This window comes from Colias eurytheme, chromosome 22 (assembly GCF_061535395.1).
Source record: "Colias eurytheme isolate Ceu_HAF_F1 chromosome 22, ilColEury1 Martin Lab GWU primary, whole genome shotgun sequence".
Lineage (NCBI taxonomy): Eukaryota > Metazoa > Arthropoda > Insecta > Lepidoptera > Pieridae > Colias > Colias eurytheme.
The window spans coordinates 1,024,604-1,050,272 of record NC_143001.1 but is presented as its reverse complement, the minus strand read 5'-3'; the positions used below and the strand labels follow the sequence as shown (position 1 = coordinate 1,050,272).

The window sequence follows — 25,669 nt, the reverse complement described above, 5'->3', positions numbered from 1 at the left end:
TCTTTTAAACTATTGGGTCAAACTAAAAGCTATTTATGCGGTATATACTAGACTATATATACTACTATCTGAAAAATTTTTTTTTGAAATATCTTGAAATTTCATGAAATTATTAACCTTCAAAGACAGAAGGTGCGATGTGATAAAAATGGCTCATGACGCACAGTGGTGAACTTGCCGATGTGAAGTATGGAAGACATGCCGCAACAACGGTAAGTTTGGCATTTTAGGTGCCGCAGTGAACGTGTTAAAATCTTCCCTTGTAAGAACACATTGGGTACACTGAATAATCCCTATTAATATTATAATTGCGAAAGTAACTCTGTCTGTCTGTCTGTCTGTTACGCTTTCCCGCTTAAACTCTCAACCGATTTTGATGACATTTGGCACAGACAATCTCATGTATGTTCATAATCTCATGTAATCATCATCTATGTTATTTCTCATCGTTTATATTATATTATATATTTCGTTCATCTATGTTTTGAAAGAACATAGGCTACCTTTTATTGCGAAATATGTACCACAAAATATTTAAAGAACTAAATAATCGAAATACTGCAGTTACAATCACTCGAACCACGCAGTTGTCAAATCCTATAAAAAATCTATAAAACTCCATCCACCGCAAAAACCTTTTGTCTCATCTGACCGGGTTAAATATACCCCAATGCTATACACTGACCGGGTTAAATATAACCCAGTACTATACATTTGGCTATTTATGTTTATCAAGTAAAAAGCTCTGAAATTGTAAAAATGTTTTCATAAGTTAGGCGGGCTTACGCTCCATTTTAATCGCCTTTGAAATTGACCGGGTTATTTTAAGCATTCATTTTTTAAGTCTTTATATTTTATGGTGGGTCGTGTTTTTCTATTTCATCATTGTCAATTGATGTTTGCTCTAAATATTTTATCGGCCAGTTGATATAAATAACTTTATATAACGAATAGCAATCATTTCTGACCGCAATGCATCAGCAATAGTTTGCGAATTATATTTTTGTGAACACAAAACTGGCTTTTAATATTTTTTCCTGACACCACGAAAATTGATCAATTTTATACACATTTTGAAGGTATTTTTGGTTGGTTAATTTTATTGGTTAAGTTAATTATGGTCGTTCGGTTTATGGTTTAAGTATGTTTGATTGTTTTTTTTAATTTCTTAAAACCTAGAGCGATGAAACTTTAATAAATAAGTAGACAACATATTATAATTCATTGAAAAATATCGAAGATTGAAAACATTAAGAAGCCTAGGCTCACGCAAAAAACATCCATCAATTATCAATATTTTTCTAAAAAGTACGAAAGCAGCTATAACAGTTATTTTGTATGTTTTTCCATTGAATACCCCTTTCGACTGTAAGCACTTAAAAGTGCTACGTACAACAGATCAGTCTACATTAACTCGTAGCAAGTAGTTCGGTAAGTGCTACGCGCGCTACAATTGCTACGAGCTTACGCCACTTGTGAAATAGTGTGACTGTTAATCTTTATTTTGGTAGAAATATCATTTTATTTGGTAGAAATATTACTGGGAATTGTGTATGAATATTATAGAACAAGTACTAAATTATTTTTTTACTTATTTTGTTGTTGATTGATTATTAAATGAAACCACATGGTACCAACCACAAACTTAATCACATAATATGGTTAGGATACGGTATAGATAAAGAATATGGTAGTTCATGTAATAAATTAAATTCTTACGTTGTACATATTCTTTAAGTTTCCTTTTTTATGTACGTATTTAACTGTAAATTATCAAATATAGTTTCATATGGCATTTAATATTTAATATAAATATAGGACTCAAAAAACTGTAAACTACTTGATTATTAGCAACAAATCCTAACCTAGCCAGCGAAGAATTATAATTAGAATTTAATATTTTTAATAATATATCTTAATATTTTTTCTAGCATCTAATCAAGAACTCATCCATTATTCTCAGAAGCACTTAGAATGTTCTAGAACTAACTTCATCGATATTAATGTATTCGAAGAAATTTTATCTTGCTTCGTATTAATTTTCTGTTTCATTCTCATAAAAATAATGTCATTAAGATTACTCGCTTATATATTTTTATTACTATTTGCTTGAAACTAAAATCATAATAATTAACATTAACTCAAAAAATAAATTCTATAGTTTATATTATTTCTCTACATGTGTAAAATAAATGAAATACTAAATTATGACCTATTTAAATTATGTTTATTCCTACTTTTAATACAAGACAGATCGTTATTATTACATACATTTTCATAAGACAGTAAAATAAATACACATGGAACCAAAGATATCAAATTAATCAAAGTCAAGCCACACCTACACGAAGAAAATTACGAGGTTTATTCATCACCTAAAACCAAGATGGCTGACGAGTAATGTGACGTCACAAATTTGACATCTATGAATATTGATGTAACATAAAAATACATTATCATTCGACCTGAAAGGGCATAATGGGTAATGTATTGAGGTTTTAAATTATGGACGAATAGATTGATTGATGTTTTAGGAAGTTATTTTTTATGTGAATTCCATGTTACATGTATTTATCTTAATACGTTGAGCATATCCCAAAAACACTCCAAAAAAACATATCAAAATCAACCTTTTTTCTACTCTCAAACGAACGCAAGTACAAAACGACTCAACCAGCGGAACTTTTAATGTATCTAATTCACTTGATGGAATTTCCTCTTCAATCGACTCCATTACTCTTACTCGATTGTCTGGATTGGTGAAGCCAAGAGTAAATTATCAATATCTTGGAAAGGAAAAATCTCCTGTCAGCAAACTGCACGTGAGGGTAATAACTGAGATTGTGCCTCGTTTGAACTAAGTACTGATAGTTTCAGGCTATCTTGAGTGGACGGGGAGCGTTCTATTATTTTTTTCGACTGGAATGAAGTTTTGGAATTATAGTGATTGAGAAGGAATATATGTGATATAGTTTCATGTGTATTATTAGAATAACTTATATTTTCAGCAGTAGATTTATTAATTCTGAAATATTAAAAAGCATAATATAAGTATTTTCTAGTGTGTGATTATATGATAGAAATTAAAGACTTTAAAGAATATTGAACTCGATTTATTCATGTTATTATTAAAAATATTTCAAGTGTTAATCTCCTTTCCAATAGTAGAGATTTTACAGATTCATATTATGCATTCTATAAGTTTTACTTATTATTCTAAATATTATACATATATTTCCACAGCTAATCTTATACCTCGTTAAGATTAACCATCACTGCAACCCAATCCACGAAGACATTCTAAAACCTAAACTTCACAAACGCTACCAACAAAGGAAGATAACTTTCCTAATCCAGCTGTCGCCAGTAACTATCCCGTGAAAGCACACACAACGAGTTGGCACGTTCACAGTCGTGTGACTACTTAGTGAAATATAATTATTCGTTGAGCCAAATTTGCGGTCCACCTGCTTTATTCAATTTCAGTTGTATGAAACGCGTTTAGTACGATAATGAGATATTTGCTGGTTAGTTAATTTGTAAATTTATATGCTTCTTATATTAATTTAACCCCGGATTGGTTGGAATAAAATTTTTATACTGAAACCTTTTTTTTTATATCGCGAAAGTTTTGTGTGAAATTTATTTTGTGGCATTAAAAGCCACGAAGTGATTAGTCACCTGATAGCTAACGGTCACCATCACCAATTATTAACCATTACAAGAATACTTAATCATTACATATTTTTTATCCTATAATAAAAGCCTAACCTAAAGCAAAAGAGTAGACGATTCACTTGGACTAAGTTGATTACCACATAAGCAATCGCAATATTAGGGCATTGTTGTTTTGTTACTGACCTTTTAGCGATTTGTAGGCTCTTTTTTGAAACAGGTAAATCGTAGGCAGATGTATAAACCAATGATGGCTATCTTTACTTCATCATAGGCAATTTCTATAATAATAACTTGCTTGAACAATAATTTCTCTCTGCGGCATACTCTCTTGACTTGAAACCTAACTGGGTCATTACTTACCTTTTTACTTTTTATGTTATTCAATAAACGGACAAAGTGCAGTGTTACCGGGCAAAGTGCCAACTCTAAATAGTTGCGTTTCCAAGCCTAAAGCTCTTGGATATAATGCTTTCAACCATTTATGTTCCTAATACTATCTTGCCAAGAATCTTACCATGGTTTGTACATTTCATTTTAAATTAGATGATAAATAATTTTTCCTTAGTAACATTCCGCTCGCGGCTTCGAATCCGTTGCGTAGTTTCAAAGATTTAAGCGTAGGGAAATCGAGATGTACAATATAGATAAAAGAAATTAATAAAAACATTAACTATCATACTCTTTTGTTGCGAAAACAAAAAGTGCTCTCTATTTCATTAGTTTGATTGTTCGATGAGAAATATCGGGCGGCGTAAAAACAACATATTGTAATCGAATTACACACACATTACATATTAATTACATTACTTTGATTATGTTAAACAAGCTTTCCGCACGCGGCTTCGTCTGCATTTTCAAACTTATCATATGTGTTAGTCCAAGTTACCCTCGATATGCGTAGTAAATTTCATTGTAATCGCTTCAGTAGTATTTGCGTGAAAGAGTAACAAACATACACATCCACTCTCACAAACTTTCGTTACTTAAAAATATTAGTAGGATTCATGATTCGCTAATTGAAGTCGCATTCAATCCAGAAATACACACAATCAAGCAAGTGACATCTCAAAAATTTATAAAAAACACCGCAAAAAATTCACCAAATTTAATAAACCGGTACATCAATCACCGGATTACCGGTTATTACCTGTAATCAACCGCAACCGGGTACCCGGGTACACCCGGATACACCCTGATCCCGGAACGGATCAGCACTAATGAGCATTGTAATTACGAAAACGTCATATAATTGTGGATGTAGAAATTTCTAGAACAGCGGAAGTTTTAGATAAAATAAAATAATAGTAAGTATATTATCATATTATTATTATTATCGCGGTCTACTGGACGGGTTTGGATGAAATTTTACAGGAATATAGGTCATCAGAATAATACAAAAGCTACAGAAATACTTACTTGATATGGCACGCGGGTTCGGTCGCGGTAGCTCTTTCGAAAGCGCAGCACTGCTAGCTGTAAAATTCTTGTATCGTTTAAATTTAAGCTTTCTGAAAATTTGTACCTTTCTAAGAGTAAAATAATGTTGGCACTCGTAGTTTTTGTGTCCAACAAAAACTAAATCTACTCTCTTTTAAGTATAATAACATATTTTATATCACATCTAGAAATCTATTGCTTTGTACGCGATAATGATGAAGTGAATTTGTCGCTTATGAAAATATTATTAATGTTAAAACTGGGTTAATTGGTAATTTCATTGTGTACGGTGCAGTGCATTACACATAAATATTAATTATCATTAAAATTAAAATATATATAGAGAATTTTGCAAGCGCGGAAGTAAAATAATGGTAAAGTAATGGTACGTGTTTATCGATAAATTTATGAATTTGAATTTATTATGTGTCATGGAATAAAAGCTTGTATAATGTAAAATTTAACTTTAGTCATTTAAATGGTGATACTATTAATAATAATAGATGTAAATTAGTTATCTTCTAGGTACCTATAATATAATAAAATGAATCGCCAAATGTATAACTAAGAGCAAAACTTGAGAACGGCTCGACCAATTCGTTAATTTTTTTAACGTTTAAGACACAAGGAGGGTTCTGACGGAGCGAAAACAGGAAAAGGGGACAATAGGGCAAATCTAAGTCTGTCAGGGCAGCTATTTATAAACATAAATATGTGTGCGTTAGGTAGTTACAATAAAAGAAGCTAAAAAATCTTCATTAATTATGACGTCAAAAGGGCATAAATAAACTTTGAGTGTCACAAAGTGCCCAAACCAAACAGTTACATACATATTTATTACATTATGAGCCATTCCAACCCATAAGTAACCAAAAATAACCCGCATTATAAACCAGTTAAAAGTTATATTTGCCAATCAAAACGCTGCCGCAACAAAATATTCAGTATTAAATGCGAATCTAATATATGTATTATGACTGAATAAACCGCTTGTTTTCAGTGGAAATTTAATTGAATTTATCACGTCTGTGACCGGTAAACGTTTTGATTAAATCGCGCAACACTTCATACATGTCGCGTATAATAATTGATGTGCAAATCTGTTTATATCAACTTGCATTTAGATTTATCATACTCATACTTAAAAAATAAAGATTTAAAACTCGATTTATTCATTATATTATTAACCCAACGTTACTCATATACTTTGTATCATGTCTATAAAGGCAGAAGCGCTAAATTTGCGTTTCTGATAAAAAAGAGATGTCTTTTATGTTTGTATTATATCAATTTATAGTATTAAACCAACCGAAATCCGCTTAAAAACTGTTAATTTAGTAAAAACCTAATAAAATTGTTCTGATAATTTACAGTTACTTGAGTGTCAAATCTCAAAAATTTATCAAAAATTGAGCCCACGATGTGTTCTTCACTCTAAGATAATGACGAATGTTATGCATTTTTTCTCCTTCTATTTTCCTCTGTGAATATCACAAATCAAATCGGAAATATATACAACCGGTATTTCAAATTAATATTCAAAAACGCTTCAAGTATACAGCATATTTATAGCCATTATGAGTTACAAAAACCACGACTATTCGATTGTTTCTTCCCGTAGTTTCCCGTACAAAATTCTCAGAACAAACACAATCGAAACAAGGAATATTATCTCCCAGTATCGTGCTGTACAAAATTCATAGTTACATTATAATTTAGAATTCAAATGTGCTGTGTTCATACCGAGTTCACAAAACACCTGTAATTTTAGCATAATGCCGCAGTTTCGCCTAAAATTGTGAAAATGGCGACAATTTATCGTAGTAACATTGTAATTCATTCCCGGGCTATTCAGTTAATAATAAATGTGCAATATGAAAAGATATTGGACGATAAAATTATAGTGTGAAGTTCTTTGTTTATATTTGCTAGGATTATGAGTTCTGGGAAGAGGCAGTTATATTAAAATGGGCTCTCAGTACTTAGTATTGCTTGAGGAAGCTTAAATTAAAAGTTTATCTACTATACTTACTTATTTGCACTAATATACTTTCAGACATGTACATTGTTCATGAGAAATATTTCAAATTATTACGAGTTGATGTTATTATAAGCTTACTAGCGGTCCGCCCCGGCTTCGCCCGTGGTACATATGAAAAATAGATGTTGGCCGATTCTCAGACTTACCCGATATGCACAGAAAATTTCATGAGAATCGGTCCACCCGTTTCGGAGGAGTATGCAGACTAACATTGTGACACGAGAATTTTATATATAAGATTTAGTAAAAGTAATATTTTAAGGGTAAATAAATGAAACTCAACAATTCCATTGAATATATTATTTAATTAAGTAATATTGAGGCGAACATGGTAAATATTAAACTAAACGGGTTTTTTAAACAATAATCACTATTATAATAAAGACGTAACACAATATTTCAAACTATGAACTTACAATAAAACACGAGAAATAAAAATCCTAATCGATGATGACAACAACAGTATACAATCGAAACTAAAGCTTGGTAAATTATACATGTCACTCCTGTAGTAGATAAGAATCTACTTCGCAACAGGTTTCCAAGAAATATTATTCAATCCATGGAACTGCCTCTTCAAGTTCTGACCATCAGCCCACTTGGAGTCCAGGTAGCTATCATCTTCGTCTTGCTCTAGCTTCTTCCACTCCTCTTGTTTCCTGTACGCTTGCAGCATCAGCTGTTTTCTTTCATCTTCTGTTAAAACTGGCTCTCTGCCTGGAGCGCCTTCGGAGGAACTGCATAGCTTCACTGTCACTTTAGTTTTATCGTTCTTACCTGAAAGATGTTGATTATGTTAAAAAAATATTTTCTCATTATCTACTTATGACACGAATACAAAATAAGACATTCAAAACTGAAACACAGTGTAAAGTTGGTAACTGAATAACGTCAGGTAGTTAAGGTCAACTAAACTTCACTGCTCTGGAAGAATTCCCATAAAAAAACAATTTGCAAGAAAAAAAGATGCATAAACTGACATACAGTGATGTTTTATATAAAGTACAAAGAGCAAAAAACTTTGTTAAAGAGCATTACCAAGGTGCTCTGCAATTGCTATATAGAATTTAACTTTAGAAAAGACATCTCAGTAACAAATACTGACCCAAATGATCAGACAGCTTATTCCCACTGATCAACTTCTTTCCGCACGCCCAGAGACAAGCCCTGGCTGGGTCTATCACTTCATTAGCCGCTTGGGTTCCTGTCAGATCCTCTACATTATCCAGTTCCATTCGCACAGGATCGTGTGGAGGAAGACCAGCTGGGAAGACGATTTTGGTAGCACCACGTAGTTCTTCTAGCGCTCGTGCTACGTCCTTTTGAGTCATGCATTTTCTTAGATCCACCTGTATAAGGAAAAATGTTGTAGGTTTATACCTAATATGTGTAAACTATTGATTAGGCTATTTGCAACTAGCTTTCCGCGGCTTCGATCCTTGGTCTAAAACTTAACAAATTATATACTAAAACCTTCCTCGAAAACTATCTATTTAAAAAAAAGCTACTAAAATCTGTTGCATAATTTTAAAGATTATCACGGACTTTTTTTTATACAATGTATCTAGTAAGTAAAATTTGTATATTTTAAAACACCAAATACGGATTTAAAATGACTATTGTTTTTATATTTGTCTCTAGTAAAAAAAAAACGCTTGCTATATATTAAGTTTATATAAATTATTACATGTTCAAAAATTTTATACATACTTATGCATTTGATAAATCCAGTAATATGTCTATTATCTTAACTTTACTCACATGTTTTTTACTAATGGTCTCTTTAGCAAACTCAGAAGCTTTTTTCAGCACCTCTTGAAGGTTCGGTGGGGGCGCGAGACCACATCGACGACCCATGTCGTCTTTCGCTTCTATATAACCTTGTGGAGCACAACGCTTTGCCCAAGGATCTTCCAGTTTCAATTCTTTTATCTAAATATATAAAAAGTAAACTATGTTAAAACCAGATTCGCATAGAGTAAGCAATTCATTATTTATCGATTAGAAACTTGGAATTTTGCACCATGCTTTTTATAGTATGAAAATTATGAGAAGCCTTTTTACAAATTTGGTCCTACAGAGCGCAAAAGTATGATACAAATTATATATGCACCTAAATACTGTGGTAAATATATGAAACTTTTTCTATTACGAATTTAAATCGATCTATTCTTGCTAGACGTCCAGCAAAGTAGACACAGGTCAGTCACTAAAATATAGGCTTATTGAAGTATACAAGCAATATAACTATTAATAACCAGCCTGGCTCAGAGAGCATGTATTCTGCGCCAGATGGTATGGGTCGTTCCCTTCTAATTGTGCTATAAACAGAGTTGTTTTCTACAGCTTTGCTACAACGTGTTAATTCAGAAATTTAAAAATACAGATAAGACTAATTTTGAAAGGTTAAAGGAATATAGGATGAAATAAATTTGAAACATTGTAAATACCACAGTTTTTAAGCACAGGAATCTAAGACAAAATCGGTAATTAAGCAGTTAAAAATGTGACGTGTGCATCTAAGGTGTGCATTGTTTAGTTAGTTTTTATCTGACTTCAATAAAGGAGGAGGTTCTCAATTCATCAGAATCTTTTAAAGTTACATAATATCTATTGTTACGTTCTTCTTACTTGTTCATCAGTCAAGCCTTGCATTTCAGTTGGCAGAAACGTCCCGTGCGTCCACAGTTCTTCAAATTCATAGCAAATCCTGCTCACTTTAAGACTTCCATTGAATATAGCAACTATATCCTTAACCACATCATCAACTTGATTATTTACATTCGTTTCATATAGAAACTGGTTTTCATCACCTCTTTTTACTAGAAGAATCACCATTTTTGCTCTTCCTTATTTGGCAGAGTTGAAAATGTATACGAATTTAGTTATTATTGATATAACAACGGTTGCTATGGTAGTAGAAATAGCGTTGCCATGGCAACGTTAAGTTGAGCCGGGATTAGAGATGTAAAGATAATAAAGAAAAAAAATATCGCGACATTAATAATACAAGGTTCGCTAAAATAAGTCAAAAGATACAAAACGTTTCAAATCTTTATACAAATCTAAAAACTCTCTCTTATTATGTTTTCTTGGTACTTGATAAAAGTATTTGGTATAATCAAGTGAAAACAGCAGTTAAAATGATACATTATAAAGAAAATGTAATTAAAAAATGCATTAGCAGCTGATTATATTCATTAATTAACACAGAATAAACAAGCGCGCTGAAAGAGAAACATGGGTATTAATAATAAATAAATTTTAATGCTACTTTGAAAGGTAAAAAACAGCTTTTGAACATCTGTATTCACGAACAGCTGTATGTAATCGAGAGCTCTTCGCAAATATTGAAATTTAAGTGATTATACGTTTTTAATATGGCTGAAAATGCAAATTCGATAATTCAATATTTACTGAAAAAGTTTGGATAAATACAGTTTCGTTTGATTAATGCATACAAGCTTTTGAGTTGATTTCCAGTTTGTCAACTGGGATACATTTTTCCAGGTCATTTATAAATAGGGCTTCGCCCGTGGTACATGTTTATGTTTTCTTTCCATAAGAACCATCCTCGTACTTTAAGGAATATATTGTGTCAGGTCATACCTGGTTTTTTCTGAAGCCCCACCGGGTATCGAACCTAGGACCCCTAGAACTGATTCTTCTCTTAACCACTGTACCAGGTAGATACATTATATATAACTATTACTAACCAACGTTATATCTACCAGACCTATATGCCTATATTATATAGAAGTCTGACCCGTCTTAAGGAAACCACATCGGGTACCGCAAGTCCACTCATACGAAAGTTCTCAGAAAGCACTGGTTCATTAATATTACATGGCTAGTTAAATTTCCTAGAGCTAACAACTTCTAATATGTAACTACTTTAATAACCTCAAAGTACTGATGTTTGCTAAGATTCTGACACGAGTATTTGTGTTATATTCTTATAATCAACTCTACAAATAAAATATAAATACGTCCTTCCAAAAACACATTCATATAATATCAGGGATATTGTAAGGTCATACGTCTGATCAATGATGCAAAAGATATCTAAAATATGACTATCTAAATTCTGGGATTTAATTTACTTTATTTGGGGTAAGAAAGGCTTATATTTTCTCAGAAGTTTACAAAAATATTACTCACATATTAAATAGAATTTAATTTAATAAATGATTAGCTTAACAAAATTACCATATAATAATTATAGGATAATTTTAAGTACCCAAGCTACTTTACTTCTAACAAATTTATCATCTTATCAGTGAACTCAGAGTGGCCGCGGACAGAACATTATCCGAACCAATGAATTTTCGTACATTATATAGGGTACATTAGGCTCCGCTATTTGTGGCTAGCTAAATGTTTACTCGATATTGTAAGGACTATGTTTATTTATACCTGTACTTGGTTTACTACAGATATTTCTCATCAATAGATTTCGCATCGATCTATTTAAAGTGTTGAAAATTGAACATACCTATTTATTTGAAAGTATATTTTCCACATTAAGTGCAAAATGAATTATTTGTATTATTACGTTGTACAATAACAAAATGTGACCTTTTAGAATGTCTTATTATTAAAAAGTATACTCTGTTTTTTAAATTAATGAATGGCTTTTAACATTGAGCACATAAATGAAAAGCTTTTTAAAATTAATTAAGTCTACAGAATAAAATTAACACTCATATTTTTTTTAATTTTTAATGACTTATAGCATTTATGTGGCGGTGCATTTACATCAAACGAGCGAATGCTCATTCTAACCCCACTATGTTAATTTTTTTACGGTAAACAGGCGTAGAGCAATCTTCCGTTGTTCTTAGTGCGTTCGAAAAGATTCTATGCAATGTTCTAACACTGAACAATACTGAATACGAGTTTTCGTTTACACTAAAAGAACATGAAAGAATGCTCTTTCACTAACTCTAGCTCTATGTTCGTTTGATGTAAATGAACCGTGACGTTCCTATATTTTATCGTAAAATCGGTCACGGTGTTTAACCTCATCAATCATTTAAATAACACCCCCTAAACGACCTCTCTAACTAACTATTCTCTTCCAGATACCCGGTCGCTGCGCACACCGACATGGCCACGACATATCTACTGAGGACCCCGAATTGGCTGACACATACCACGACAACACCACACACCATGGAAAAGTGAGTATTTGTTATAATAAAGCGGCTTTATGCTCTTCACAATCGAGTGTTGGGCCAACAAATGATCGTCGATGTTTGCCGCCACTACGGGGATTATGAATAAACATCTATAATAACGGCTGATCATAGACATTTAGGCCCTCTACACTATCGTGATTGCCTCTACTCGCCCAACTCCCATTACACTTGCTATGGGAATACGATATTTCATCTCGGTAAAAAATATATCTTTACAATCTCTACCCTACTAACTGTCTCTGATAAAAAAATCATATTATAAAATCGCTCCGGCGTGAAAGGAAGACAAACAAACATACGGTACCTACTTTTTTATTTATAATATTAGAAAAGGGATTGGCAAGGTTATGTTACGTTCGGAATAATTTTAATTACTAGATAATTGCATATAAATACAGTTGCATGTTATTGAACGATACAGGAGCCTACGAGGGTTCAAGCCATTTTAACGCGCAGGTACCGTTCATCAACATCATCATCAGCCCATATACGTTCCCACTGCAAGGACACGAGCCTCCTATAAGGGTTCAAGCCATAATAACCTACCCTTGAGGAAATACAGCCGCCGGTTTCGTCGTTATATTTGATGTAATATTTTGGCAAAATAAACATTTTATTTTTATTTGTTTTTTTATTTTCCATACCTCTTTAATTTAATTTTATCCATCCTTCTTCAAAATATTTAACTTGAAAATCTTAGTTGAAAATGTGTATTTGTATCACTTTCACTACTAAATGTTTCTCTCAAAACCATTGTACCATCTCTTAGAGCTAATACTATTCTTCTTGCCAACGAACATTAAAGCCTTTCAAAATAAGCAAGTTATACTCTCATATCCATAGAACCATATCGTTTAGAGCTACTATATTATTACTAGCGGTCCGCCCCGGCTTCGCCCGTGGTACCTACATGTTTAAACTATCCTATCTCTCAAGTTGGATCGAACTGCACATGGTGTGCGAATTTTATTATAATCGCTTAAGTGGCTTAGGAGTCCATTGAGGACAAACATTGTGACACGAGATTTATATATATTAAGATTAACCCAACGTCAAAGTCTTTCAAAATTACTTACATACGTTGATCACTTATTCCTGTTGAACTTTGACTTGATTAAGTGCTATTTGAAGCCGTTAAACAAATAAAAACAGTGGGAGGTTGATAAATTAAACTCGGTAGCGCATGGGCGTTGAAATTTGCATATGTCACTGTAACTTGAGTTTGTGAGGGACTGTGTAAGGCATAAGCGATAGCGGTTTGAGTATTTACTCGAAATTAGCGGATTTAAGTGGGAAAGAAAATAAAATATTGTATTAAAGTTGTAAGGGCAGCTTAATAAACGTTTTTGCTTGTTGCCTGTTGGGATAATCTGTTGTCTCAAAAAATACTTCGACATTTTTTAATAATATTATTTATTAACAAGAGACAATTAAAAGCTTCTCCGGATCATAATATCATGGTCATAAATATAGGCCCTATTCACTGAGGTATTACTAGAACTCAAACGATTTATCTTTAACAAGTATGATTTCCAAGCATTTACTACACACCATTTATACAAATATATATAGACTCTTATAAGTTATAACCAATTAAAAACCGCTATCAGCTTATCACCAGCACCACAACAAACCCTTTGCCGGCTACACTGATTGTAAATTCAAACTAAGCGCAGTCTATTTTTACCCCCGGTTGGCGCGTCGCGATAATGTGGAGGCTTGTTTATCTTCATTCGGTACTTACTGTGACGTCACATTAAGGGATGACTTGTTTTATAATTAACTAGCGATCCGCCCGCGGGTTTGCCCGCTTTGACTAATACTTAGCAAATTATACACTGATGAATGGATAGTGGAGAACAGAATTTAAATCGGTATAGTAGTTTTTGAGTTTATCGTAAAGACACAGATAAACACACATCGTTATCAGCATATAGTACAGTTACATACATGTTTACATACATGTCTACATATCCAAAAACGTAAACATTAGAAAATGATTATATTATACAAATTGCATGAAAATTAAAGATCAACACAACAACAAGACAAAATATTGTATCTTTCATAAATATTATATCTACATTCGACCTAAATATCTCACATAATCTTATATTTTCGTCTTATTTACAAGAGACAACATTAATAATATAATATAAAATATAAAACAGTAAAAGTCTTGTCTCTACATCCATGATTAAACAACGAAAGAGAAACAAGATCCCGCCTTAAGACTTATTCATCCACGGTAAAGCAACGATGTTTATAAGAATTTTTATAAAAATAACATTCTGCTTCGAAACAATACATTTTAGCGGAAATAAAAGCAGTTGTTAAGGAATGTAGGACAAATATGAGGAATGGTAAAGCTTTTGTACAGGCTGAAATCGGTTACATGTTGCGTCGGCCGTTTATGGTCAATACGGTAATAAGGTTTTCTTGTTTGTGTATTTATAGTAGTGTTTAATTTTGTATAGATTATTCATTATTTATTGTATTTAGGTTTATGAAAAAGTAAAGTGAAGTTTCGTGTCCCCAAGTGGGGTAAGGGGCAGATGCATTATGCATCCATCTGTTTCACTGATCAATTTTGTTTAGAGACAAGTAGGTGAGCCTTCTGTGTCCTGCCAGACCGAGACATTTTTTTTATTCGTCTCCACCGGGAATCGAACCCAGGACCCCTTGGTTTTACGCTCACGGTCACTGTACCAAGGAGGCGGTAAAATTTAGGTTAATTAATACTATTTCTCTTTTAATACTGCAAATAATATAAGCGCCATGAATCAATTATTTATTCGTAGTTAGATAGTTTAAATGTGAAAGTTTTAGGAATTTTTATTACTATTGAATACAAACATTAAATTTAAACTCTGTAATAGAATAAAGACTGTTTAGTGTTTAGTGTTTAGCCGGCTAAACAAGTAAAGCCACGGGCTGCTTTAGTATAGTAGATCTTTATATATAAAAATGAATCGCAATATGTGTTGGTAAGCGCATAACTCGAGAACGGCTGAACCGATTTCGATAATTCTTTTTTTATTATATTCCTTGTAGTACGAGGATGGTTCTTATGTAGAGAAAACGTAAACATGTACCACGGGCGAAGCCGGGGCGGACCGCTAGTATAAATATAAAATCTATATAACATAGTGGGATGATATTATCGTCTAAGATACAGGCTCGGTCTAGTTTAGACGATAATGTCCATAGTTTTAAGTATTGTGCTTATATAAAATGAGTGACATACACATTACACAGTGTAATTGAATGGATAAATAAAGATTTTTATTATTTTATTATTAAAAAGTATACTCTCGAAAACTAAGTATTCAAAGAGAAGAAAACGATGTCATATTAGTTTACAAAGTTAATTTTTATTAATCAGAATTTTATAAACTTCAAAAGAAAACAGCAGATTAGTTTATTAATATTATTGCATATTTAGAGACGGATAACAAGTTCTTCTATTTTAAAACTTATTACATATTTTAAAAAGTACTCTTACATAATTTCAATAGAATGATGTGAAGCGAGCTTACAAATTAAATGCTCTAATTAAATATTAATTAGGACGCCATTACACCTTTGAGTGTCGCATCAAACAGAAAGCAGTATGATATGGAAATTTCAGGAAACATATTTTTTAAAAGCCTGGAAACATATATAGAGAAAACGTTGTGTATTGTGCTCTTAAAAGGTTTATTAAAATTATTGTTATGCTCTTGTTAATGGGTTTATATTTATAACTAGCTGTGCCCCGCGGTTTTACCAGTATTACTCCGCTCTTGTTGGTCTTAGCATCATGATATATATCTTATAGCCTTCCCCGATAAATGGGCTATCTAACACTGAAAGAATTTTTCAAATCGGACTAGTAGTTCCTGAGATTATCGCGTTCAAACAAACAAACTTTTCAGCTTTATTATATTAGTATAGATTATACTAAAATTCAACAAAAATCTCCCGATGAACAAAATAATTTAACAATAATAATATCCTGATAATTGTCACTAAAACCAAAATAAGGTAATAAAATTCAACTAATTGCAAAAGCTACATCTCATATCGATCCTTTTAATTCTAAATATTTAATCAAAAATACAGATTCAATACCAAATTAGTTATAATTTATTACACATACGTGTTAGAACAATCGTATTCATATCCTGTAAGAGTTGCTATAACAGTAAAAAATATGAAAGCATTTGGTACCAAAGACATAACCACGTACGTACCTTTAGTGTTTTATCATCTGTGCTCGTACCCAACATAACGTGGCGACAGTAAAAATACACAAACAAAAATTACAACCTATTCATTATATTGTTGCCCGCTTTTGTTGAACTTAAAAATGTAAAAATGAATGTATTTGGAACGCTTTCTCCGAGATTTTCGACTGTGAAAATTTATTCAGTGGATAGAATTTTACCGGGAATACGGGAACTATGATTTAATATAACTTTATATGTACTTTTATGGTTTCATTTTTGGTACAGTTTACAAGTTTACTGTGTGTGTTACCCTTGATACGTCTAAAATGGATAAACCGATTTAAATTGTGTTTTTAGGAATCTTAAAGATAATTTGGAAAATCCAAAAGCACGCCTCATAATTTTTTTTTAATAAATATTTATTAATTATTATTTTTGTTTATTTAATAACAATTAAACCACATCGAATCAGACCCTGAAAAATGAAAGGGTTCTATTCCTGAGCATACTCAAGCGTAAGAGAAAAAAAAAGACTCGATTAGTAAAGTATTTCGGTCGCTATCGTGTTAACAAGAAAATCCTCCGCACATAAAGACACACGGACGTCCAAGACAGAACTTTTTTAAACTGTTTTTTAACTAGTTTAAATAACAAAAATGACATCAAAAATATCATGAACGTTAAAAATAGTGTTTTTTCTTAATATGTGTGTGTATGTATTATCTTACAAGTGCAATGTATGATACATAAAGACATTTTAAGTTTGAAAAATCAGATGTTTTGCGCGAAGTGACAGTAGTACCCACCTCAACGCTTCGCTTATGAGGCGTGCAATATAGTTATGTAATTATCTCAACTAGAGATATTAGCTAAACTCAAAGCTTCATTCGATTGTTCTAAATAGTTACAAGAAAAGTAAATTTTCTTTAGAAATACAAACTTAAGTTGTAAGCTTTGTTTTATAAGTATAAAATACAACATTTAGAACGTGATTATAATAATTATCTATTTAGCTGTTATCCTTTTGACAATAATGAAATGTTTTGTTACATCTACACTATAATCTTCTTATATATAAAAATGAATCGCAAAATGTGTTGGTAAGCGCATAACTCGAGAACGGCTGAACCGATTTCGATAATTCTTTTTGCACGCCTCATAAGCGAAGCGTTGAGGTGGGTACTACTGTCACTTCGCGCAAAACATCTGATTTTTCAAACTTAAAATGTCTTTATGTATCATACATTGCACTTGTAAGATAATACATACACACACATATTAAGAAAAAACACTATTTTTAACGTTCATGATATTTTTGATGTCATTTTGTTATTTAAACTAGTTAAAAAACAGTTAAAAAAGTTCTGTCTTGGACGTCCGTGTGTCTGTATGTGCGGATCCTTTTTCTTGTTAACACGATAGCGACCGAAATACTTTACTAATCGAGTCTTTTTTTTTCTCTTACGCTTGAGTATGCTCAGGAATAGAACCCTTTCATTTTTCAGGGTCTGATTCGATGTGGTTTAATTGTTATTAAATAAACAAAAATAATAATTAATAAATATTTATTTAAAAAAAATTATGAGGCGTGCACTTTGGGTCCGTTCAAGTATTACGTAAGCAGATTTCTTACCATTTTTTACCCCCCCGCCCCCCTTGTCATCAAAAGTAAGCAAAGCCCTTACCCCCTCCCCCTATGCTTACGTAAACATTTTTATTTTTTAGTAATAAATGTTTTTTTTTATATTGTTATTTTTAAAATAGGAAAATACATGAAAATATTAGGTTTAACTGATACACATAGAGTAAATGACAAAAAAATATAATTAGAAATAAAGAACATAACTATAGCGCGATGAAGATACTATAATATTTTATCTTAAGATACGGTAATATTTTATATTATACTTATAGTATCTTAAGGTATCCGGTATCAGCGTTCTGACCATCATTTTTCTTTTTGTCATTGCGTACTAAGACCCCTGTAGAACCGCCATCCTGTTACAAATGACCCACAAAATTTCGGGTCAGTTGTGGACAGTGTGGGCGACGCGCTTAACATAAAGAATATTTTCGGAACACATTAACAGTCCATAAAACCTGAATCCATGATTCTAAGTTATCGTTGACATTGGATTGCTGCTCAGTGTTGTGAGTCTGCTAAATAAAACCAGCGTTTAAATACATATTATTGAAAGCTTTTCCCCATAGAAACCCTTCACATACAGATATTGAAAACACCGTGTATTTTGTGACTAATTGCCGGAGTCAATCTTAAGAAATAAAATATCAATCATTTACCTTTTTACTTTGAGATAGGCCATCATATTTTTTCTCATAAGTCGTTTTAATTGTTACGGAACGTAAAGAGAAACTTTGTACTTATATTTACTCACCTTGGAAAAAAAATGAAGCAGATTGGATTTATTTTTAGTTGCCGCTTGCAATTCTTCTTAGATACAATAATATAAAGTTCCTTATCTGACTTTGCTTGTAATTTATAATTTCGCCAAACTTCGTTAACTAACTTTTGTACATTTTGCACTTTCGTCCCAGTATGAGATTTTTTAAAACTTTCGAACAGTTTTTGGTATAAATTGGATTTGACAAGTGAATAGCGCACGGTAATTTCCCTAATGTGCAGTAATTCCCCTAACCAGTTCTCAAAGCGAGTGCCTACGCATTATAATATGTATTATTTGCAGGAATCCCCGAAAAAACTTAAATAACTAACGATGACGTAATCATCATCTAGACCCCCCCACCCCCCATGTCATCCAAAATAAGCAAAACAGAGACCCCCCCACCCCCCCTTGGTGCTTACGTAATACTTGAACGGCCCCTTTTGGATTTTCCAAATTATTTTATTATATTCCTTGAAGTACGAGGATGGTTTTTATGTAGAGAAAACGTAAATATGTACCACGGGCGAAGCCGGGGCGGACCGCTAGTAATATCATAAATATTATGAACCTATAAACCGCGATGTAATTAGCTTGCAGTAACCATAGAAATATCTTTGGATTACTACTCAATGGGTTATATTATAGTATATATTTTAGAGTCCTTCCGAATCTCGATCGTAAGATACCTTTGTTTTTGAATTGCAATGCAGATTTTCCGAATAAGTTTATTGCAATACGTGCTACAGAATGTAGAGTCGTATATTTATGGTTTTGTCCGTTTCATTCTTTAATATTTTGGTTAATAAGATTGTAATATTCCATTTATATATGTCTATTTAAAAGTCAATAAAAATACGCTTGAACGATGCAGTGATAGTGTTATTTTAATCTTTTATAGATAACATACCATCCATGTATTCGATAAGCTGAAAACATAATTTAAATGTTAATAATAAGCATTATAGTATCCTGTTTTCATTTATATTCAAAGTTCTAAAGTTCTAAAGTTCATAACAGTAAAAAATTTAGGTAGGTGATAAAATTTTGTACATGCCCCTTTCGGTAATAAATTGAAAGCCTTCTAACATAGTTTCTGTAAAACACATTGTTTACTATTTTTACTGTAGAAATGTACAAAAATATATATAGTTATGTAGGTACATTGTATAGAAATAGCAAGGAGGTTAAGTGACGGAAACGTAGCGCCCAGTTTTTGACTGAGTTCTGTGGAGTGTGCAACTAATTGCCCGTTTAAAGAGTTTTAAATTCTAATTACATTGTAATTGTAAGGTACTGTAATATATTTTACTGTAAGCTCAGGTGCTGGTGAAAAATTAGTTTATATAAAAGTGAAGTCCCGTGTCCCCTAGTGGGGTAAGGGGCAGATGAACAGATGGGCAGATGTACGATCAGTGAAACAGATTCATACATCTGTTTCACTGATCGATTTTCTTTAGGGACAAGTAGGTGATCAGCCTTCTGTGTCCTGCCAGACCGAGACATTTTTTTTTCTTCGTCTCCACCGGGAATCGAACCCAGGACCCCTCGGTTCTACGCTCACGCGTCAACAACAGTACCAAGGAGGCGGTCGAGTTTATATAATACTGTCTAAATAGAAGACCCAAATGAGAATAATATAAGTAACAATCAAATTAATTTCAACTTATTTATTTAGAAAGTATAATTGTTTCTATGTTCATAACTATCTTTATTTGGAATTCTTAGCTACAGTTGTGGCTACTGTATTCGCTGAGTCCCTGACATCAAGAGCAGAATTAGCTTCGCTTCAAAACACTGGAAGAAGTCCAATTATTATACCTATTTCTTTAATATTGTAAATCGTATTCATACAGACGTAAGATCGTGGAACACAATTGATAAGATCTGCTGTTATCTATACTAATATTATAAAGCTGAAGAGTTTGTTTGTTTGTTTGTTTGTTTGAACGCACTAATCTCGGGAACTACTGGTCCGATTTGAAAAATTCTTTCGGTGTTAGATAGCCCATTTATCGAGGAAGGTTATAGGCTATATTTCATCACGCTACGGGCTACAGGAGTGGAGACACGGGGGTGAAACCGCGCGGAGCAGCTAGTTTCTCATAAATTTCTACAAGTTATACCTATGTAAGCTATGTAAATATCTAAAAATATGCTGTAATACACAAAATCCAACAAATAAACAACAACAAGATTAAATAACTGAATGACAAAACAAGTCAACAGTTACCGAAATAATTCCGGGTCAAAAGTCGGAAAAGACGACATTTAAAAATAATAAAGCAAAATGAAAAGCACAGTAATTGGATAACATCAGACTGAACATTCCCCTCGAGTGATAGTGTTGTTTATGGGTCGATAAATGTAATATCGATAAAAACGTAAAAATGTCGATAAAGTTCTACAGATAATTTTTTGTAATTGAAACATACTGGACATGTTATGCTAAAGTATAATCCGCATGAGTTTTTTTAATAGAGATTAATTAAAAACTTGTTAAATATACATTACTTTACTCAGTTTATTCCTTTTTGAAAATGCTTTCCTCGCCAAACTAAAATTAAAATAAATTTAAGTCTATTTGTATCACAGAATGTTATTTTAATATAAGCGTATATATAGTACCTAATTCAAAATCAAAAATGTTGTAAGAACTTTTATTTGCGTAACAATAACCTATTGCTGAATGTAGTTGAACCCATTACAATCGATTCCAAATAGTACATTCTCAAAGCCATGTATATAAATTCAAACAACTTTGAACTCAACACCACCACAATACGATACATTTTACCATACTCAATCGATACAAACCAAACATCAGTCACAACACTGGAAGTTAATTTCTCTCGATTTTTCCATTCTCCGTGTGCTTATGTAAATTGCATCAAGCGTTTCAGATTCCGTAACGTTCGAGATAAATCTGGCTTATAAATTACTGTTTTGTTCCGTACATCACTTTGAGACGTCAAGCTGAATGATCGTGGAAAATTCATTTAAATATATACGTAACATCTTCGACGGATTAATCTGTAAGAGAGGAAGAAAATCTCTGATAAGCAAAGTTGATACAATTTCAATTAAATAGTATATTACCATTTTTAATCTGCATACAAATAAATACAGACACTCTTCTATGCAATACTAGCTGCGCCCCGCGGTTTCACCCGCGTGGCTCCGCTCCTGTTGTTCTTAGCGTGATGATATATAGCCTATAGACTTCCTCGATAAATAGGCTATGTAACATCGAATGAATTGTTCTAATCGGACCAGTAGTTCCTGAGCGTTCAAACAAACAAACTTTTCAGCTTTATAATATTAGTATAGATTCAAAGACAATTATTACTGCGATAATACCGATTGTCCACTATATATTATACAAACTAATATGAAATACGTTACAATAAACTGGATTATAAAAAGAAAATATGTACGAAAACCTATTATAATTTCGCCCCAAGAAAGTCGCTTAAATGGCGATAAATAGATGCTATCCCTGAACCATATTTCACCCCATACATTACACATCTACATAATATCCCAACTTGTTTCCAAACCAAAAGTTACCTTAACACAAAACAATAAAGCTGTAAATGCTGTACAATACAGTTTATTTTGTAAGAATAATTGTTATTCTGGTCAGTAACATGCAAAACGAATACGTGACAAAAATCTTACATCGTTCAAAATATAAATATTATCTGAAATTTTGATGCTTAGTTCATATTAAGGAAATAAAGTTGCTTCTATTTTTGTCTGAAAATATAGGCGTAGGATTCGATTAAAATTGATACCTATCTATAGTAATGTATTGACTGACCGGTTGGCTTAGTTCGTAGTGACCCTCCCTTCCAAGCAAGAGATCGTAGGTTCGATTCCCAATCACGGCAAATTTTTGTGCCATGAACATCGATGTTTGCTCTATGTCGGGTGTTAATTATCTTTACAAGTATTCATTTAAAAATATGTATGTAATATTTGTTGGTTTCCATAAGACAAGTGAAAGCTTAGTACGTGCCGTGTGTGAAAAATGTCCTGAACTATAAAACTATAATATTTTTTCATGAATTTATCGAAGACCTTGCTACTAGCTACGTATATTATATAAAACAGTCACGAAATCGAGAACCTATGTATTTGTGATTTTATACGAATTATTATCGTAAAATACGGTTGTAATGAGCATTTATATGATATTTTAGAGATAACTTCAGGATTTTTTTTACCTAGCAAAATTTTTCCAATCGTGTTTTGGAAACAGAAATCCCACCACACACCCGTTCTGTAATACATATTAGAAATTTCAGTGCGAAAAAATTTCAATATTATCAATTATAGCTCATAGATTCTAGTCCATTTTGCCGCCTACTGAATGCAAGGCTTAAGTTTTACAATACAAAGAAAATGTTCAATTAAATGTTATAACGGTTTATTGTGAAAATAGAAAGCACATTTACTCTACTATCAGCACATTTAGAAAGAAAGAAAGAAAGAAAGAAAGAAATCATTTATTTCAACACACACAACTCACAAGTACATAATAAACATTACAAAGTACGAAGTTAAAAATTTAGTTCAGTTTCAAAATAGACAACAAATTATAAACAACAGATTTAAATTATATAATCTATATCTCTAATACACAAACCTAAATTTATCTGGTTAATGCTTAAAACACCAGTACTTTAAACCAATTAACCGATACAATTGGATAATCAGGCAAATAAAAATCATTACATAATTAAAGCTCTTTCACAAGTTATTTTATAATAAACAGTATCTTTTGGGAGCCAGCCAACTCCTGAGTAACGCTAGATTAGCCCAGATTTCAGACAATGTAGATAATTTTATCTAGGTGAGTGAAGTACAACATTTTGTAAGCGGAAAGCTCTTGTTATATTTCGTTCTATTGTTTATTGTTTTGGTAACGATTTGGGAAAGTATTTAGCTGGTGATTAAAAGTTCTGAAATTATAATAACAGCTTATTCATATTTTAATTTTTGTATTCATAAACTGGCAAATATGACAGAGAATTGGAGCTGTTACCTACACCTATATTGGGCTATTTAGGTCTCTTTTTTATGGAAAATTATATTATAGTCTTCAACGCAAATATTATGTCAGTGTATGCCTCTCCCAAGTTTGAAAAATGTTTAAATCATCTTTCTTTCCAAATGGGAACTTTAAACATTTGCACTATAGAATAGACCTCAAACTACAAGACTTCGAAATGCGAAATTATGTTTGTTTGTCCTTCTTTAACATCGCAACGGATCGATGTTCGTAGTATTATTGTGGAGATAATTAGAAGGAACGAATATCATAGGCTAGGTACTCTTCGCAATGAAACATGTCAATCCCAAGTAAATTTCCTTTGACTAGAAAGCTAGTAACTCCTTCATCATACTCACTCCCTATAACCTTCCAGGATCGAGCAGGCTGGTCGCAATGGAGCGAATGGTCACTCTGCTCCAGGACCTGTGATGGTGGAGTGTCTCGGCAGCTGCGGACGTGTTCCTCCCCCGTAGGCTGTAGGGGGGAGCCCGTGCGGTACAAGATATGTAATATGCAGGTGAGAAACGGGATAAAAAGCTTTATATTTTAAGGATGAGAAGAAAATAATACATAGAACCCTAGAAATACATTTTTAACGCGAAAGTTCGTGATGGATGTTCTTTTTTGCTTCACGAAAAATCTACTGGACGGATTATATTAGATAGATAGCATATGTGCTATCTATCTAATATAATCCGTTTATCATAATAAATAATGCCCGTGTTCGTGCGCGAGTGCATACACGCGACACAGCTAGTAGAAAAGGAAGCATATAAATTCGTAAGGTGAACTGAAAGCGCGTATTTTTCTTTATCGTAGCGTAGACTAAGCGCTAGGCCACCCACGACTCAAATCAAAAAAATAATTCTTCTTCTCTTTAGATTGTGTCTGTGGTGTTATTATATAGTTTTGTTTTGGTAATTATATTCATAATTTAAGAGCAGTGGTGGCTCAGTGGTGAGACCTCGGACTTCGAATCGATAAGTCCGGGGTTCGAGACCAGGCGAGCGCGCAGGAAATAAATAGATTTTTCAATTTATCTGCGCATGTTGTAACAACACCACTGCTCGAACGGTGAAGGAAAACATCGTGAGGAAACCGACATGTCGAAGAATCAAAAAGTTCGACGACATGTGTCATCCGCCAACCCGCACTTGGCCAGCGTGGTTGATTATGGCCTGTACCCTCATAGGAGGCCCGTGTCCCAGCAGTGGGAACGTATATGGGCTGATGATGATTCATAATTTACATAGAAAGCTTAATAAAGTTTGTAAGAAAACTTACATAAACATTAACCTTGGCTGGTTTCAAAGCTACAGTCGCGGATCTACAGTAACAAGTTCTTTATGATCCATTATTAAAAGTTATGTAAATAACAAGAAAAAATGTCCTTATAAATACTTAATTTATCCTCTCATATAACAAAGCCAATATTAATTAGTGACATTGGCACGATATTTCTAAATTTATTAACGTCTGGTTTCGCTAAAACATAAAAGTTAGTGCTCTCATAAAATACATGATTCATTACCTTTGGTTGCAATTAGAAATTTATTAGTTGCTTAATATTTTTATACACTATATTCTTTTTACCTCTGACCTCTCTATATATTTTTATGTCTATTAATAATAATGATTCT

At 32.5% G+C, this 25,669-nt stretch overlaps 2 protein-coding genes across 2 annotated transcripts in view; one reads left to right on the top strand and one right to left on the bottom strand.

Annotated features, from left to right (window-relative positions):
• The window catches only part of LOC149898527 (protein madd-4-like), a 270,605-nt gene that overhangs the window by 191,342 nt on the left and 53,594 nt on the right, over positions 1 to 25,669 (top strand). Inside the window, exons 5-6 of the mRNA XM_090115042.1 lie at positions 12,241 to 12,339; positions 24,403 to 24,546. Of these exons, the coding sequence (XP_089971168.1) occupies positions 12,241 to 12,339; positions 24,403 to 24,546 (243 nt within the window). The remainder of the gene's footprint in view (positions 1 to 12,240; positions 12,340 to 24,402; positions 24,547 to 25,669) is intronic.
• LOC149898529 (cilia- and flagella-associated protein 298-A) lies at positions 7,511 to 9,994 on the bottom strand. Its single transcript, XM_090114810.1, has 4 exons — positions 9,788 to 9,994; positions 8,918 to 9,088; positions 8,262 to 8,505; positions 7,511 to 7,933 (listed from the first exon to the last, which is right to left on the bottom strand). Exons 1-4 carry the CDS (start codon positions 9,992 to 9,994, stop codon positions 7,680 to 7,682), a joined length of 876 nt encoding a protein of 291 aa, XP_089970936.1. The 3' UTR covers positions 7,511 to 7,679.

Bases quoted from the DNA above. Each gene is read 5' to 3' on its own strand.
- LOC149898529 (XM_090114810.1), bottom strand. From the start codon at position 9,994: ATGGTGATTCTTCTAGTAAAAAGAGGTGATGAAAACCAGTTTCTATAT. The intron at 9,089-9,787 runs GTAAGAAGAACG...TTATATATTTAG, and splicing joins AAGGCTTGACTGATGAACAA to ATAAAAGAATTGAAACTGGA. The intron at 7,934-8,261 runs GTCAGTATTTGT...AACATCTTTCAG, and splicing joins TAAGCTGTCTGATCATTTGG to GTAAGAACGATAAAACTAAA.